The sequence below is a fragment of the Lithobates pipiens genome, unplaced genomic scaffold (genome assembly GCF_037356315.1).
Source record: "Lithobates pipiens isolate NorthernLeopardFrog02 unplaced genomic scaffold, aLitPip1_a1.2 Scaffold_13, whole genome shotgun sequence".
NCBI lineage: Eukaryota > Metazoa > Chordata > Amphibia > Anura > Ranidae > Lithobates > Lithobates pipiens.
Genome location: NW_027507718.1, coordinates 14,452,070 through 14,469,564, shown reverse-complemented (window position 1 = coordinate 14,469,564; position 17,495 = coordinate 14,452,070). Strand labels below are relative to the sequence as shown.

General features: G+C 42.5%; 1 protein-coding gene across 2 annotated transcripts in view; it reads right to left on the bottom strand.

Moving 5' to 3' along the window:
• Positions 1-17,495, bottom strand: part of FRMD3 (FERM domain containing 3) — a 300,454-nt gene that overhangs the window by 117,113 nt on the left and 165,846 nt on the right. For both annotated transcript variants that reach the window (XM_077474871.1, XM_077474872.1), the window contains one exon: positions 7,999-8,041. In XM_077474871.1, the coding sequence (XP_077330997.1) occupies positions 7,999-8,041 (43 nt within the window). The remainder of the gene's footprint in view (positions 1-7,998; positions 8,042-17,495) is intronic.

Genomic DNA, 17,495 nt, shown 5'->3' with positions numbered 1-17,495 from the left:
ACTAATCACTTTAATGAATGAGAGGCTCTACCCACCAAGTGTTATGCCTGGTACACACAAATGATCGTCAGTTTCTTTTGTATGATAATCTCATATCAAAAATGAAAAGTTTACAAAAGTTATGAAAATTCTCGTACGACAGAATTAAAATTCGGAAGCTATGTAATGTGCTGTAGTGCATTTGTAATTGTAATTTTGAACAACTGTACTGATTAAATGCAAATCGTACAATCTGGTATTGTACGAGAAAAACATTTTCGTGATTGTCCTATCGGATAATATTGGATGGACTTTCCTGACCGGCTCTAGAAAATTGAAATTTTCTTATGATTTTCTGATCGTGTGCACAGTCCATAAGACATATAAGTGACAAAGAGCAGATACAACACCAGTGGCCTGGAAGCTCAGTAATTGAGTAACAGATTGCCCTATATATTGAGGTTCCCAAGATGTTTCACAGGGAGCCAAGGTAGTGTGCAAGCACTTGGAAGTGCCAGCTATTTACAGTAAGTACCAACATATACAGTGGTGTGAAAAAGTGTTTGCCCCCTTCCTCATTTCCTGTTCCTTTGCATGTTTGTCACACTTAAGTGTTTCGGAACATCAAACCAATTTAAACAATAGTCAAGGACAACACAAGTAAACACAAAATGCAATTTGTAAATGAAGGTGTTTATTATTAAAAGTGAAAAAAAATCCAAACCATCATGGCCCTGTGTGAAAAAGTGATTGCCCCCTAAACCTAATAACTGGTTGGGCCACCCTTAGCAGCAACAACTGCAACCAAGCGTTTGCGATAATGTGCAATGAGGCTTTTACAGCGTCCTGGAGGAATTTTGGCCCACTCATCTTTGCAGAATTGTCCTAATTCAGTTACATTAGAGGGTTTACGAGCATGAACAGCCTTTTTAAGGTCATACCACAACATCTCAATAGGATTCAGGTCAGGACTTTGGCTAGGCCACTCCAAAGTCTTCATTTTGTTTTTCTTCAGCCATTCGGTGGTGGACTTGCTGGTGTGTTTAGGATCATTGTCCTGCTGCAGAACCCAAGTTCGTTTCAGCTTGAGTACACGAACAGATGGTCGGACATTCTCCTTCAGGATCTCTTGGTAGACAGCAGGATTCATAGTTCCTTTTATCACGGCAAGTCTTCCAGGTCCTGAAGCAGCAAAACAGCCCCAGACCATCACACTACCACCACCATATTTTACTGTTGGTATAATGTTCTTTTTATGAAATGCAGTGTTCCTTCTACGCCAGATATACTTGGACACACACCTTCCAAAGAGTTCCACTTTTGTCTCATCGGTCCACAGAATGTTGTCCCAAAAGTCTTGGGGATCATCAAGATGTGTTGTGGAGAAATTGAGACGAGCTTTGATGTTCTTTTTGCTCAGCAGTGGTTTTCTCCTTGGAACTCTGCCATGCAGGCCATTTTTGCCCAGTCTTTTCCTGATGGTGGAGGCATGAACGCTGACCTTAACTGAGGCAAGTGAGGCCTGCAGTTCCTTGGACGTTGTTGTGGGGTCTTTTGTGACCTCTTGGATGAGTCGTCGCTGCGCTCTTGGGGTAATTTTGGGCGGCCGGCCACTCCTGGGAAGGTTCACCACTGTTCCATGTCTTCGCCATTTGTGGATAATGGCTCTCACTGTGGTTCGCTGGATTCCCAAAGCTTTGGAAATGGCTTTATAACCCTTTCCAGACTGATAGATCTCAATTACTTTCTTTCTCAATTGTTTCTGAATTTCTTTGGGTCTCGGCACGATGTGTAGCTTTTAAGGATCTTCTGGTGGACCTTACTGTGTCAAGCAGCTCCTATTTAAGTGATGCCTTGATTGTGAACAGGTATGGCAATAATCAGGCCTGGGTGTGGCTAGAGAAATTGAACTCAGGTGTGGACAACCACAGTTATAGTATGTTTTAACAAGGGGGGCAATCACTTTTTCACACAGGGCCATGATGGTTTGGATTTTTTTTCACCTTTAATAATAAACACCTTCATTTACAAATTGCATTTTGTGTTTACTTGTGTTGTCCTTGACTATTGTTTAAATTGGTTTGATGTTCCGAAACACTTAAGTGTGACAAACATGCAAAGGAACAGGAAATGAGGAAGGGGGCAAACACTTTTTCACACCACTGTATATTACTTTTTTACTTTAAGGACAAAGGCCAACTTTTTGGTTAGATAGTAAGTAAATTGCCTCCTAATTATGGACTGGTGATTATGGAGGAATGCATATACCGATAGTTATATAACCTTGTATCGTATCTACTAACATTTAAATTGCTATTGTTCAGGTGCTGTTTTGCTGCACTTTGTGGTAATTATGTTTTAAATAACACCGTTTTTTTTAACCAATGAACAATTTAAGCACTTCTTTATTGTTCTCCTGAATATATTTTAGCACACAATACAGACCATTGAGCAACACATTATTTCAATATAAAGTGCCCATAACTACATTGTTTTGTAGGATTTATATTTAGGTTTAAGCAGACCAAAAAAAACCTCTGAAAGTAGCAATTCACTTACAGCATATCATGCATGCTGTTTATGCAGAGATAATTACAGAGTTGCTATATTTACCGTATAAGTGTACACTTAACTTTCTGTATGAGCAAAGTGTAAATTTAGAGTCTGTCCCTACAATTTAATTTATAATTATATACCATGCTAAAAGCAGACCCATAAGTCGGTTGTGCTTAACACTGTGCAAGTCTTTTGGCTTTGCGCTTCAAATTTGTTTTTGAAATAAAGCCTGTAGTGGACCAAACTAAAAAAATAAAAAATAAAGATTTGTGATAGGGAACATTTAAAAGATGTTAATCGTGCCTAAGAAGTACCCTGAAAATATACATTTCCTCTGGAATTCCTCCTGCAAAAATAGCAGTGCACAACCAGGTATGTAAGGCTGCCTATGTACTTATGTGCCTATGGCCTCTTTGCTGTATATCTGCTGTGTGATATCCAAGGCACTGCTGTCTCTGACTGCAAGTGTCAGGGATTTGGTGTACCTAATGATGTTACCAGTGTGCTGCCCACTGTTCTCCTTGCTGGAGGCAAATGAGGAAGCAAACCCTGCCTCTATTAAAATTTGACAGCTGTGTAGAAGCCCCGCAAATCCCCAAATGCAGACAGTATGCATTTTGACCAATACAGCTGCTCCTGCACGGCTGTCAAGTGAAGGTCACCAGAATGAGTTTCATCTCAATCCTGCTGAATAGCCTAGGAAAGGCATAGAACAGGGTGTACTGTTCCCACAGAGCCACCAAAAGATCCTGTGTACCCCTGCACTTGTCTACAAACCCATCCAGCCCATCCATAACACAGGTCTTGGAACACCTCTGGATGTAGAAACCACTCTCCTGGGTTTATATGCTGCCAGCTAAGAAAATCTGCTTGCCTGGAATGTACATGGCTGACAAGGTGAAGTTCTGCCCAGAAGTTCTGCCCATTGTCATAGTGAGACTTCTGGTTCCTCCCTGATAGTTGATGTATGCCACCACTGTGACATTGCCTGACTGAATCTGGATCGATGGCCCTCCAACAGGTTTTCCCAACATGGAAGGGACAGTAAATCACCCAAATCATCAGAAGATCCAACATATTTATTGGGAGACGAGATTAGTCTGATGTCCAAGTCCCCTAAGCCTAGGTTCCCCCCCACCCACCCAAAAGATCTGCACTCTTCATAAGAATTCTTCAATAGACAGGAAGAAAAGACTTCCCTGACGGCTGCAACAGATTTCTGATCCATTATGCCAGGGATAGCCTTGTCTTTGGTGTCCACCAAATTGGCTTGTCCAGACAGTGGACCAATTTTTCTCACAATAACAGAATGCTGTGTTGCAGATGTCTGGGGTGAAATGGGGCAAAAGGGACTGCCTTGAAAGAGGCAACTATCAGTCCCCAAACTGTAATGCAAAGGCAGACAGCTTCTGGATTGTAGAGTTCAAACTTGAGACTGCAGAGTCTGATGTTTATCTCATGGAATGAACACTCTGAGACATGTCCAAGATCAGACCCAGATACTCCTGATGAATCTGTTGCAGCAACAATTTCTGAAGTCTCAGCTTACACCTAAGCTTCTGTGATGGCGGACCAACACAAAAGCCAACACCTTGTATATCACCTGAAGATCAGAAGACAGTTAAAAAAGCAGGGCCAAAAGTTGGTAGTGCAGTGGTCCTACAGCAAACCTCAGAAAATGTTCCTGTACTGGAAAGATGGGCACATGTACGTAACTGTTCACAGAAGCCAGAAAGTCCCACTGGTGAGAGGAGACAATTTTTGGACCCAAATGTATACTTGGCTTTGAGGTTCCAAAGGGAAGAATAGTCCCTTTGGGTAATGGGACAGTGAGCAGGTTGGAGTAAAACCTCTGAAATGATTCTTCTGCAGGGTCTGGAGCCTGATACCTTGGTCCAGAAGGTCTGAGAGGGCCAGATGGAGATCTGCTTGTTTCTGAAAATTTTCTGCTTGTTTCTGACACATTTTTAACCTCTGCAGCTCTTTGCACGTGTCTAGCTCATCCAGAGTCTAAAGAGGTTTTAAACAATCTCTTAGGCTGAGTTCACACTATTGCCAATCCTCATAGCAGGAGATTGTGACCGGCTCTCTATGGAGAGCTCCAGCTCCAGTTGAGAGTATAATCAATCAGAATCAGACTATAGACATTTTAGCCACCAGTTATAAATGTATGCTTAATAACTTTAGTGCCTGGCAATTTCCCATGATGCTCCACTACAATGCAAGGTACCAGAGCATCATGGGAAATGTAGTTCCAAAACATCTGGAGTGCCAAGGTTCGCCATCACTGGGCTAGGCACTAAAGTTATTAAGCATACATTTATAACTGGTGGCTAAAATGTCTATAGTCTGATTCTGATTGATTATACTCTCAACTGGAGCTGGAGCTCTCCATAGAGAGCCGGTCACAATCTCCTGCTATGAGGATTGGCAATAGTGTGAACTCAGCCTAAGAGATTGTTTAAAACCTCTTTAGACTCTGGATGAGCTAGACACATGCAAAGAGCTGCAGAGGTTAAAAATGTGTCAGAAACAAGCAGAAAAATGTCAGAAACAAGCAGATCTCCATCTGGCCCTCTCAGACCTTCTGGACCAAGGTATCAGGCTCCAGACCCTGCAGAAGAATCATTTCAGATGTTCAAAAAACATCTGGAGTGCCAAGGTTCACCATCACTGGCCTAGCCTATTTATTCACTGCTTCTGAGCAAATGCTTGTATTGTCTAACTTCAGTTGCACAGTTGTGGTCCATACAAAACAGATTACTGTTAACCCACCTGTATACAATAGACATTTATACCTCCGTACCTGGGTTCCCAACCATAGACCTCCAACTTCCTCTACTAGTCTACTTGCTGCCTAATTTATGCCATCCATGTAATATGGGCGAGCGTTGATAAAGTTATCATCAATCCATACAGAGAACATGAAGCTTTGCCTTCCTTGATAAAGCTTACTTACCAAATTCAGACTGTAACCTTACCAACAGAAGTTATATTCCTTCCCCATTTTATTAAAAACCAAAGAAACAAAACTGACTAGAGTTGTACTGTGTCATGGTCACACATAAATGTTTTACCATATTACACCTTACATAAACATTGTAATTTACAGGGGCATATGAGTCAAGACAGGCCAAGACGCAGTGTCAGATCATTGCAGGTGCACGTGGCATATAAGTTCAGTTTCAGACTGGGAGGCATTTCTGCTGTGGCTTGACAGTCACATAACTAAGCATGGTGCAATTTCAAAATAGCATAGAATCACCAGCTTTCACAAGGATGAGGGAATGTAACTTACACTGTATTACTGTGAAGAAACCCATGTATACATCTATTAATGTGCTTATAATATTAGCTGTATTCCTTCATTTCTGGAGAGTCGTATCACTATGTCAGTAGAGGAATATATTATCCACAGCCCATAGAAATAAACTCACACTATTTGTTTAAAAGGGTCTAGTCACCAGATTTTACCCTGACAACTGAAGTTCGGAAGGCATTCTATATTAGTCATCAGGGCTGCTGTTTGAAAAATACATTAATAAGCCTGCAGCACTGTGGAGGGGGGGGGGGGGGTCACACAGTGGGGCCTGGGCAGCAGAGGGAAGAGGATGGTGCACAGGGCGGGTGATTGTTGTGGAGGGGGGTCACTTACTGGAACTGATCCCCTGTATGGCTCTCTGTACAGCAGCTAAAAGCCAGCTGGAGGGAGAGGAGGAAAATCCAGCTTTCATCTGCTGCAGTGAAAGTCATACATGGAATCAGTTCCAGTAATTGCCCCCCCCACTCCCCCCCCCCCCCGCACCGACAAGCCACATCCAATTCCCCCTGCAGGCCCGGCTCCCTACAGGAAGACCATTGGTACTCCTTTATCGGTGGTCCTGTTAGTCCTAATTAAAGAAGCACTTTCTGCTGCAGCATGCAGCCCGCAAATCTGTCAAAAATATTGACACTTCCTGGAGTGTCGGACTGTAAGATTTCCAATTCTTCCCAGCTACGACACCATAGCATTTCTTAGTTACGTAGACGGTGAGGTTGAAAAGAGATGCCAGAAGAGAATTCCACATCCTTATTGCTCGGACAGTAAAGAGTCCTCTATGCAGATTACGGTTAAACCGCTTCTCTTCCAATTTATGCGATAGGCCACGTGTCTTTTTAAACTCCCTTTAACAGAAATGTTTTTTTTCCCTATGCTAGGGTCACCAGTATGGTATTTGTGTATCACTATCATATGTGTCTCCCCTACAGAGAGAATAAGTACAATGCTTGTAGTGTTTCCCCATAGCTGAGATCCTCTAGTCCCTTTACTAGCTTTGTTGCCCCTTTTCTTCTGGATGTAAGAAAAACCTCAAAAGTTTGGCCTTGGAACCATACCTTGAAACCTTGAAACGTCGCAAGCCTGCTATCATTGTTAATTGTTTTGTGATAATTTAATTCGATTTTTTTACTACCAGAAAAACACTGTGATGATGCTGGGCTGGGGGGAAAAGGGGGATGCTGTAGGTGGCCCAGAATTCTCAAGATGTAACTCTCCAGGAGATGTCAACAGGCTGATGTAGGAAGCACTTTATGCGAGTACACCAAATACAGAATGCCACCACAAGTTTAGTTGTGAAGGTAGGATATGGTGGAACAGAAGGTCAGAGTCATAAAATAAAAACGAACCCACAGCAATACCAATGAATGTAATAAAAACACTAAATGTATGATAGCCCTTCGCATGGGTGTAAATAGGTACACCTGTGTAAATGGGGACAAAGACGTCAGCAGGTGATTTTGCCTGCAAGCGACCACCAGTAAAATGAAATATCTCTTTTTGGGTGGAAACAGGCCTTTAACAATTAAAAGTGTTATTTCTAATAGGTTAAAGGTATGTATTCCTGAATCCGCTTTGCCGCACACAACCTAATACAGAATATGAAGGATAATTTTACCTTCCCCTGCATCATATGTTATCAATACCTAAGAGACAGAATGTGAAAATAACAATGCCCACACTATTTGTAGTAGTGCTAGCTGCAAGTAACACCTGGGCAGGGAGAAGAAACCGAAGCAGTACCTAAGTCCTCGCAAATGTAAGACAAGCACCCACCTTCTTATCAGAGGGCTATACAGTGTTACAGGGACCGCCGAGATATATTTTCTGAGAACTCAGTCTTTTTTTTTCTTGAAAAGAGTTCAAATTTAACAAAATAGCAAAATAAAGCATACACTCAGCATGAAAAGGCTGACCTTTAAATAATATGTGAATCATATCAAAGACATGATGGAAACAAAACAGTGAGCCATTTTACAGAACCTCCTGCAGCAATGTCACACAGCTTATTGTGTTGGGATTCTGTATCTTTGGATGTGTCAACAATCACATAACCAGGTCTGACAAGCTAATTCAGCCATTCTAGGATATACACATATGCAATATACTGTATATAGCTGAAACGCTTTTAGGATTTGAAAACTTACATTTCATTTGCTTGACAATGGGTTTGTTAGGATCAAGCCAGTGCTGGAAAAGAAAAAAGAAACAGAGGTCAGTGCTAACTGTATGGGACTTATGACATGAATACACATACAGAGAAAGGCATTCATAATAAAAATCAAATGCAATTTGAACTGGTTAATAATTATAACATTCTTTTGTTTGTATTTCAAATCTGTGTTAAAGGATGCTTGGAACTGCTCTGTATGTTAGCAATAAGCATACAGAGGACGCTATTGTGGAATAACCAATGAGGTCAAAGTACTCTATCATGACTCCCCTTCATTTACTAGCTGTAAATTCACAGTGTGTGTTATATACAGCAACCTTTCTCTTTCCATCACATCCCCATTCCATTCTCTCAAACTCCTGACAAAAAGAGCAGTGTACTTCCTGTGCTTAGGCATCCCTATGCCTTGTGTATCAGATTTGGTCATGTTACTACTCTGCTGCTTTATGTATGTTCTCCTTACTGGAGAGGAATCTGCACCAGGGCACCTAAAATGCAAGAATCTCTCTGCTTATTTACTTTCTGCACCTATCTTGCTGTTTTTTGTTGTTTTTTTATATAATCTTTATATATGTAGAAAAACATTTCTCTTACAGAAAGTAAAATAACGTAAAGTAAAACAATTGTTGTCTCATATCTATGGACAGCAAGAAAAAAATGTAACATAAAAGAAAAATGAATAAAAGGAAAACATCAGTTATCACAAAAGGTGTCAAATATAGACTTCCACATAAAGCAGGGACCTGGATTCCTGAGGCGTCGGGGTCCGAGACATCAATCAGGACACCATAATACACACAAGCACGGCACCCCCCTGAGGGTAAGGGGTGGCCCCTTGCAGGGGAAAGGCACACAGAAAGAGTGATGGGTTGCCCCAACATCAGTGGCAACCCGGGAGATCCCGAGATGGAACAGAAGACCAAAACACAAGGCCCTCAGATCCGCTGAAATGCTGTAATTTGGAACTGTTAACAGGCAATATGACTAAGAGGACGCTAAGATGATATATAATAAAGCAGCAGTCATCAGCACCAGTTGGTAGGCATAAAAGGATTTTTTTTTATAAAACTAAAACAAGAAGCATTGCATGAATAGCATGCAATGATAGGAAAGGATCAGAAATTCATATCCAGCATGCTTGCATCAGTCAGGCTGACTGATGCAAGCATGCTGGATATGAATTTCTGATGGTTTTAATTGCTTTTTTCTATGCCCTTGTGAAACTTCGTTCTTGTAAGTGTACTACATTAAAGTTTTATACATTTATACAAGCTGGCTTCACTATGTTTTGTCACTTCACCTCTTGCCTTGCATGGCATGTGTAAACTATTTGGAGCGCTGGAGTCTGAAGTGTTTTGACAGCTTAATGTATGAGGATTGAGGAGGATTGACATCAATTTGAATTTACCACATTCCAATGATCATTTTTCTATCAGAGAGGAAATAGAAGTTGTGTTGCCAGAAATCATTTTTGATGCTCCACTCTATTTTATAATCTGGTAAGCAGATTCGATACACATTGGTGCTGTGTGATCTTTCCTGCACTTTTTGGAAAAGGTGGAGGTCTCCTCATCATTTATTTCTTACCTTGGTTTCTTCAATGAGGGAATGTGTATAAGCGCTGCACCTTGGACTATATATTTTTAAGTTTAATGATCAATGAACTGTGTCAGCTGCTAGTCCTTTTTTTCTTTTGTGTTAATTTAGTGCTGTTACCTTACCTTCTTTTTAATGATAGGAAAAAAAAAAAAAAAGACCTTAAACTTTGGTAATGGCTGCATAATTCACATAGGTACTTTCAACAAGGGTTCTGCTAACTCCAACAAGGCAACGTCTAAGCTAGACACAACTCGCCCTGTATAAAAATTGTGGTGCCGCCACACTGCCCACCTACTTAAAAATTGTTCATGTCTGCCATACACGTCACTATCCACTCCTTCGCTTCCATTATCCCATTCACGTTCCCAATCCACTCCTGTGTACTGGGCACATGTGTTCGCTTCCAGTAGATAGGAAATCATCTCTTTGCCGCATTTAGGAGGTGTAGAAGTCTTTTTGGGGATGTCTCTACCAGCTTTGCACATCTAGAGAGTGACATTTTTGCCCATTCTTCTTTGGACAATAGCTCAAACTCTGTCAGATTGTATGGAGAGCGTCTGTGAACAGCAATTTTCAAATCTTGCCACAGATTCTCAATTGGATTTAGGTCTGGACTTTGATTAAGACATTCTAACACATAAATATGCTTTGATCTAAACCTTTCCATTGTAGCTCTGGCTGTATATTTAGGGTCGTTGTCCTGCTGTAAGGTGAACCTCCACCCCAGACTCAGGTATTTTGCACACAGGTTTTCTTCTAAGATTGCCCTGTATTTGGCTCCATCCATCTTCCCATTAACTCTGATCAGCTTCCCTGTCCCTGCTGAAGAAAAGCATCCACACAACATAATGCTGCCACCACCATGTTTCACGGTGGAGATGGTGTGTTCAGGGTGATGTGCTGTGTTAATTTTCCCCCACACATAGCGATTTGCTTTTAGGCAAAAAAGTTAAATTTTGGTCTCATCTGACCAGAGCACCTTCTTCCACATTTTTGCTGTGTCCCCCACATGGTTTCTCGCAAACTGCAAACGGGACTTTTTATGGCTTTCTTTCTACAATGGCTTTCTTCTTGACACTCTTCCATAAAGGCCAGATTTGTGGAGTGCATGATTAATAGTTGTCCTGTGGACAGATTCTCCCACCTGAGCTGTAGATTTCTGCAGCTCCTCTAGAATTACCATGGGCCTCTTGGCTGCTTCTCTGATTAATACCCTCCTTGCCTGGCCTGTCCGTTTAGGTGGACGGTCATGTCTTGGTAGGTTTGCAGTTGTGCCATACTCTTTCCATTTTCGGATGATGGATTGAACAGTGCTCTGTGAGATGTCCAAAGCTTGGGATATCTTTTTATAACCTAACCCTGCTTTAAACTTCTCTACAACTTTATCTCTGACCTGTCTTGTGTGTTCCTTGGCCTTCATGATGCTGTTTGTTCACTAAGGTTCTCTAAAAAACCTCTGAGGGGCTTCACAGAACAGCTGTATTTATACTGAGATTAAATAACACACAGGTGGACTCCTCTAAATTTTAGTTAGGGGTATCAGAGTAAAGGGGGCTGAATACAAATGCAGGCCACGCTTTTCAGATATTTAAAATAAAACCATTTACATAGTTGCCAACATTGTAAAAAACTAATTCGGGACACTTTTTTGGCAGTAGGCAGAGTTGTATTATAATTAGGTGTGGGGCATGCAGTTATAGGGGTGGCATAGGAAAAGGTGAAAATGCGGCGCGCAGCGGCACAATATGGGTGTGGCTTACGTAAATTAGCGGGCGTGGCTTACATGGGCATGGAGCTAAAAAGGGTGTGGTTAGAGTCTGAGATGAATGCGGGATGGAGAGGGAAAGGGGGGGAGGGATGGAGGGACAGCAGCCCCCGATCCTACACCACAATAGCAATATGTGTTTTCCAGAGTTTGACAATCAGCAGATAAAGATACTCCAAATACCTGGTGTTAGCGCTTTGTAATATAAAATGAAATCATTCAACTCACCATAATGCAGAATCAGTGGGAGCCATGAGCGTGTCACTAGCCACATTGCCTGCCACCAGATGCCATCGGGTGCCCCCAGCAGAGTCCCTCCTTACATCTGGTCGCCCCATCAGTCCTCCTTACATCTGGCCCCCGACATCCAGACTGGCCCCCCTGACATCCAGACTGGCCCCTCTGACATCCAGACTGGCCCCCGACATCCAGACCTGCCCCCTCTGACATCCATACTAGCCCTCCTCTGACATCCAGACTGGCCCCCAACATCCAGACTGGCCCCCAACATCCAGACTGGCCCCTGACATCCAGACTGGCCCCTGACATCCAGACTAGCCCCCCCGACATCCAGACTAGCCCCCCCGACATCCAGACTAGCCCCCCCGACATCCAGACTAGCCCCCAACATCCAGACTGGCCCCCAACATCCAGACTGGCCCCCAACATCCAGACTGGCCCCCCTCTGACATCCAGACTGCCCCCTCTATCCAGACTGCCCCCCAACATCCAGACTAGCTCACCCGACATCCAGACTGGCCCCCGACATCCTCCAGACGCCGTCGTTGCCGTGCGGAAAGAGTTTGAACTGCGGCGCCGCCCACCTTCCATACACTTCACAGACACTGGCAGCGGCGGTGGGCGGCGCCGCAGCATCTACTGTATATTGTAGACCAGTAGACTTCTTTAAAATGGCGGCCGGTGGAGACATTGTCTCTGCCGGCCGCGGACCTCTAGCGGCGAAAAAACGGGACAAACCAAATTTCCCGGGACATAATTAAATCAGGGCAAGGGTCCTAATCCCGGGAATGTCCCAGGAAATTCGGGACAGTTGGCAACTATGCATTTATCATTTTCTTTCCACTTCACAATTATGTGCCACTTTGTGTTGATTTATCACATAAAATCTCCACAAAATACATCAACGTTTTTGGTTATAAAATGGCAAAATGTGGACAATTTCAAGGGAATTTTTCAAAGCACTAACTAGCAGGAATACTTTTTCAAGGCTCTAACTTTTTTTACTCCAGTAAGATTCTTTTTTCTCTCTGGCTGCGCCCCACTAGAAAAAAAAATGACCATCGTTTCTTGTTCCTTTGACTCTATTTTGTGAACAGTAAGTGTGGGCAAATGATCTCAGGGGGGACACAAACAGCAATACAAACTAGGAAGAGAAAAAAAAGTTTTAGCTGGAGTTGGGCTTTAACTGCCCAGATGCGATAAACTTCCTAGGGCCTAATGTTACAATTGATTTGCAAGATATTATGCTCTCTAGATTAGTTAGGTTATATTTCTGCTTCCACACAAAGCACAAAAGAAACAGAAGTATCTTCAAGGAGAGTTGTTATGCTTGGATGGAGTTACAGTTTTAGGTTTTATATGCTCTGGGCTCTGTTAGCAAAATCTGACATTGACTCTTGCTCCTCTAAAAATGCATATTACTATAAATTGTGAGGTAAATCTGACATTCTTTTCTCACCCCCAGGACCATACCGAGTGGTCTATAACCTATTTCTCTGTTTGCTTTACTGAACAGCAGTGCTTTTTTCACATTTTATTTTCACATACAAAAAAAAAGCGAAGAAAGCATATCTCAAAAAGTCATAGAAAGCTAAAAATAATCACCAAATACACACACAATTATAATGACCAGCAAACCTTGCAGATGGGATCTATTTTTAACAAAACAACCATGTCTAAAAAGGCTTGTACCCTAGCTCCAAACGGAACTCATGTGGGCTGACCATGGTGACCAAACTGAATCGAACCTCTAGGACAGTGATTCTCAACCAGGGTTCTGTGGAACCCTAGGGTTCCTCTAGAGGTTGCTAGGGGTTTCTTCAGCATTGGGCAATTTCTTCCTCTCAGATAAGTTCCCACTGACACCACTGATCTTTTTAGCTATCTGTAAGGAGGCAATTCTTCCCAATGACCACAAGTGTAAGGACCATTCCTCTTACTGGCCATCACACTAGTGTATCATGAGTTGTAGATTTCAAATTTTTATCAGGGGTTCCTCGAGACCGAAGAACTATTTCAAGGGTTCCTCCGTGTTGAAAAGGTTGAGAAAGGCTGCTCTAGGATGAGTTTCTGAGAATGAAAATATGTCTCTCATAGGAAATGCACTTTTTAAGTTCAAATATCCAATCAGACATGGTCGGGGGATGCGGGGAAGTCCACTTAAGGGCAATTTGTCTCCGATCCACAAAAGCACATGACTGTAATCGTAATCCACTTTGGTGGCTTAAAGGAGAAGTCCAGCCTGAGCTAGTTTGGCTGGGCTTCTCCTATGGGTCACAGGAGTGCAATTCGTTTTGCACTCCTGAGACCGGTTTTCAGCAGATTGAGACGGCTGTTCCCCACCCCTCCCACAGCTCAGCGCTCCAGTTAGCATGGAGGAACAAAACGGAGAGATGCTGATTGATGGTCAACAGCTCTCTGCTCGGGGTGCTGTGAGAACCGAGCCATCGGTGATGTTCGATCAATTGGTTCTCAGTGTAGAGGCGCGGGGCCATGCTGCATCCACTGCGGTGAGCATGATGGGGGAAATACCCTCAAACCCATACTTCTCTTTTAAGCAATGAACAATCAACATAGCTCAGTAAACATGTAAGAGGATCCACTAGAAGGTTTACATCCAAGATCCCATTGAGTGTGCCCAAAACCTCTGCCCAATACCTCTGGAGTTTTGAGCAGCACCATATCAGGAACCCCAGATTGCAACATCTAGGACAAGCCGAGTTGGTTCTTAAACCAATAGCACACAGAAATTCTGGAGTCCATTACACCCATTTAAAGAACTGGGTTAGTCTATGCGAAGATGAAAGAGACACAGAGGGGAGAACCTGAAGAATCTCTTCCCAGACATTATTAGGAATGGGTCCAATATCCTGTTGCCACTTTTCTATAGAGGGCAAATGGAATTTATGGAAAGTGCTCTGTAATAGAGACAAGTAGGTAACAGAAATAAGGCATTTGGTAGAGGTTGCTTGAACTACGCTCTTCAACACTGAACAGAATTACTGCGTGTTTTTGGTGAAAGCCTGTGGAAGATGCATTAAATATGTTTTCCACCAAGCTTAAAACAGAACTCCAGTCAAAAGTAACAAGATAAAAATGAATAGCCCATTAAGCCTCAGTTCACACTATGAACTGCACCGCATTCCTGTTCGTTTCACATGCGATTCAGTGTGATGCAATTTGAGCCCTTTAATTTTGAATGGGCCAAAATCTCATCGCAACCTACCAAAGTCGTGCATGCAGCAATTTTGGAACTGCACTGCAGCCAGATTGCATGGTACTTTTGTAGTGCGTTTGCAACTTGCGTTTGGGGTGTTGTCTAGATTGCAGCCGCAGTGGATCGCAAGGATCCTGCGATTTGATTGCAGGGTGGAAAACACACATGGTTTCTTGCACTACATTAATGTGAATCTAAGCTAAAAGCTAAAACAAAACCAGCTTTTTGTGCAGCAGTTTGACATTCAGCATCATTCAGCCCACTTTCTCTAAGCCTAGGTTGCTCTGGACCTCCCCAAACTTGAGACTGGGCAATGAAAGGAGAAGCAGCACAGTGATGAGCTCATCTCTCTGTCACTTTGATTTCTCTTCCTATCAGTACATAAACCAATTGGCTCTCTGTGCTGCTGCTTCCTCTCACAAAGCTCTACTATACAGTGACAAGAAGCTGAAACCAGGTCAAATTCAGGTGCTTGCATTCAAAAATACATTGGATGATGCATTAAGGAATACAGAGCTACATTATTTGTATCTTTTCTATATTTGCCTAAGAATTAATCTTAAGGCCTCGGGCACACTGGGGGTCTTCTAAATGCCTTTTTGGCAGCCGAAAAGCAGATGCTCCTAAGCTGCATTTTTTCAAGCGTGTTTAGGTATGTTTAGGTACGTCAAGTGATCCTCTTATTTTTAGGCTCCCCACTGACAGTCCTGCCCCCCCCCCCCCCCGGCACTCAAGCAAGCTTGCTCCAGAGCTGCACTCCTGTGAATGGACATTGTCCATTCACACACAGAGCGTGACTTGACCCCGCCCCCACTCTCTCCTCATTGGATGGGGCTCAGGTAAATATAAGAGGGGGGGGCTGTACACAGAAGGTTTTTTAAACCTTAAGTCTTTAGAACCACTATAATTTCACAGGTCAGAAAATTTATTCTGCCCACTGAAATAAAAATAAAACAATGCTCAAGCACTAAAAGTGCCTGGCAATAATGTGCATTTAGATGCATTTACCCACATTTAGGTGCCTCTTGCATTTTTTATGCTAAAAAGCACCTCTCCTGAATGAACTAGTGATTTTTATTTTTTGTATGCCCCTAAATGCTACTAACTATAAACTCCTGTAAATGCCTACAGTATGCATGGATACACAAAGGGGAGTGTAGAGGAAGAAAAAACAAAAACTCAAACGGCTGTAAAAGTAGCATTTTTGAGCTCAAGTGTCTGAAGTCCGCTCTCTGCTGACATCAAACAAATCAGTCCAGGCACCACGTCATCCCAACTATGGTAGTCTGGATCTGCCAGGTGCCTGGACTGATGGCCGTCTCAGCCTTTCAGCGAGTCGCCGAGACAGCCGCTCACTGCCCCTCCATAGCTCAGCGCTGCAGTGAGCATGGAGGAGCAGAGCAGGAGAGCTGCTGACTGACCCGCAGCAGCTCTCCGCTTGGGAAGCCGAGAGAACTGATCCATCGGCGATATTCGGTGGCTTGGTTCTCAGTGATCGGAACAATGCTGCATCCACCTAGGTAAGTATGATTATGGAATAAAAATAAATTCCCATTCTTCTCTTTTAAGATTACAGGAGAGGTCCAATAAAAGGACATGGGCATGTACAAGACATTCTCCATTAATCTGCCCTGTTGGCAAGCAGCTGTATTAACTGAATGTATTTGCCAATGAATGAAAGGAATGAGTAAGGAGGGGCTTGAAGGTGATGTAAGAAACCTTCTTTCATCACCCTCTCAGACACAATATGATCCACAGTCAGATGTGTACTGCTCTCCGGTTGCAGGGATATCATATTTGCGTAGATAGGAAGCAGTTTCTAAGTGAATCCATCATTTTAAGACATGGCTTGGTAAAAACACTCTTTTCACTGTATTTAAGTAAACCACATTTAATTCACAACAAGCTGTACTGTGTTATTTAGCAAGCTGTAGTTCTAACACTACAACATAAATGAGTGTTTTTTTACTTGTAATGTGGTTTTCATGCATCCATAACCCAACAACCCTGCACTGGGGAAACATTCTTGCTTATCCTTCGCATGTTTCTGTGTGAATGATTTCTAAAGCTCCCTCATTTACTGTATAACGATGCATCCTTTATTGTTTCTCTTTGTAAAGAAACAAATCATGCCACTATCAAAAGGAAAACATATAGGTCAATCCAATGATGTTACTCTTACATTTAAAGCAGAACCTCAGAATAATTATAAAACAGTAAAACCTTTTAAGGGAACCAATATGGAGAGAAATGTGTAATCTGCCACTTGTGACCTTCTTGTGAGTATTTTAGTTGTCTGGTTGTTATGCAAACCAAGTGGAGTCAATACTTTCGGATTCAATGACCTGGAATAAGTATGCCGATCAGGAGTTCAGACTTCACTGGCTGCAAGCTTGTTCCAGGGTAATAATTAACAAAGTACTAATTCAAGAGACAGACAGGTAATTGGCAATTAGGAAGGTCATCAATAGTGGACCTTGTTTTTCTCCTACTGCAGGTGTCCTTGAAAATGAAAAGCTGCTAAAGTCACAAAACAAAGCCAGTCAATAATCCTAACTATATGTAAGTATTTCCTTGGATGAAATTTCCTCCCCTCTATGAGACAAAGTAGGCATTCCATATGTGATCATAGACCTTAAGTGACGTGGTC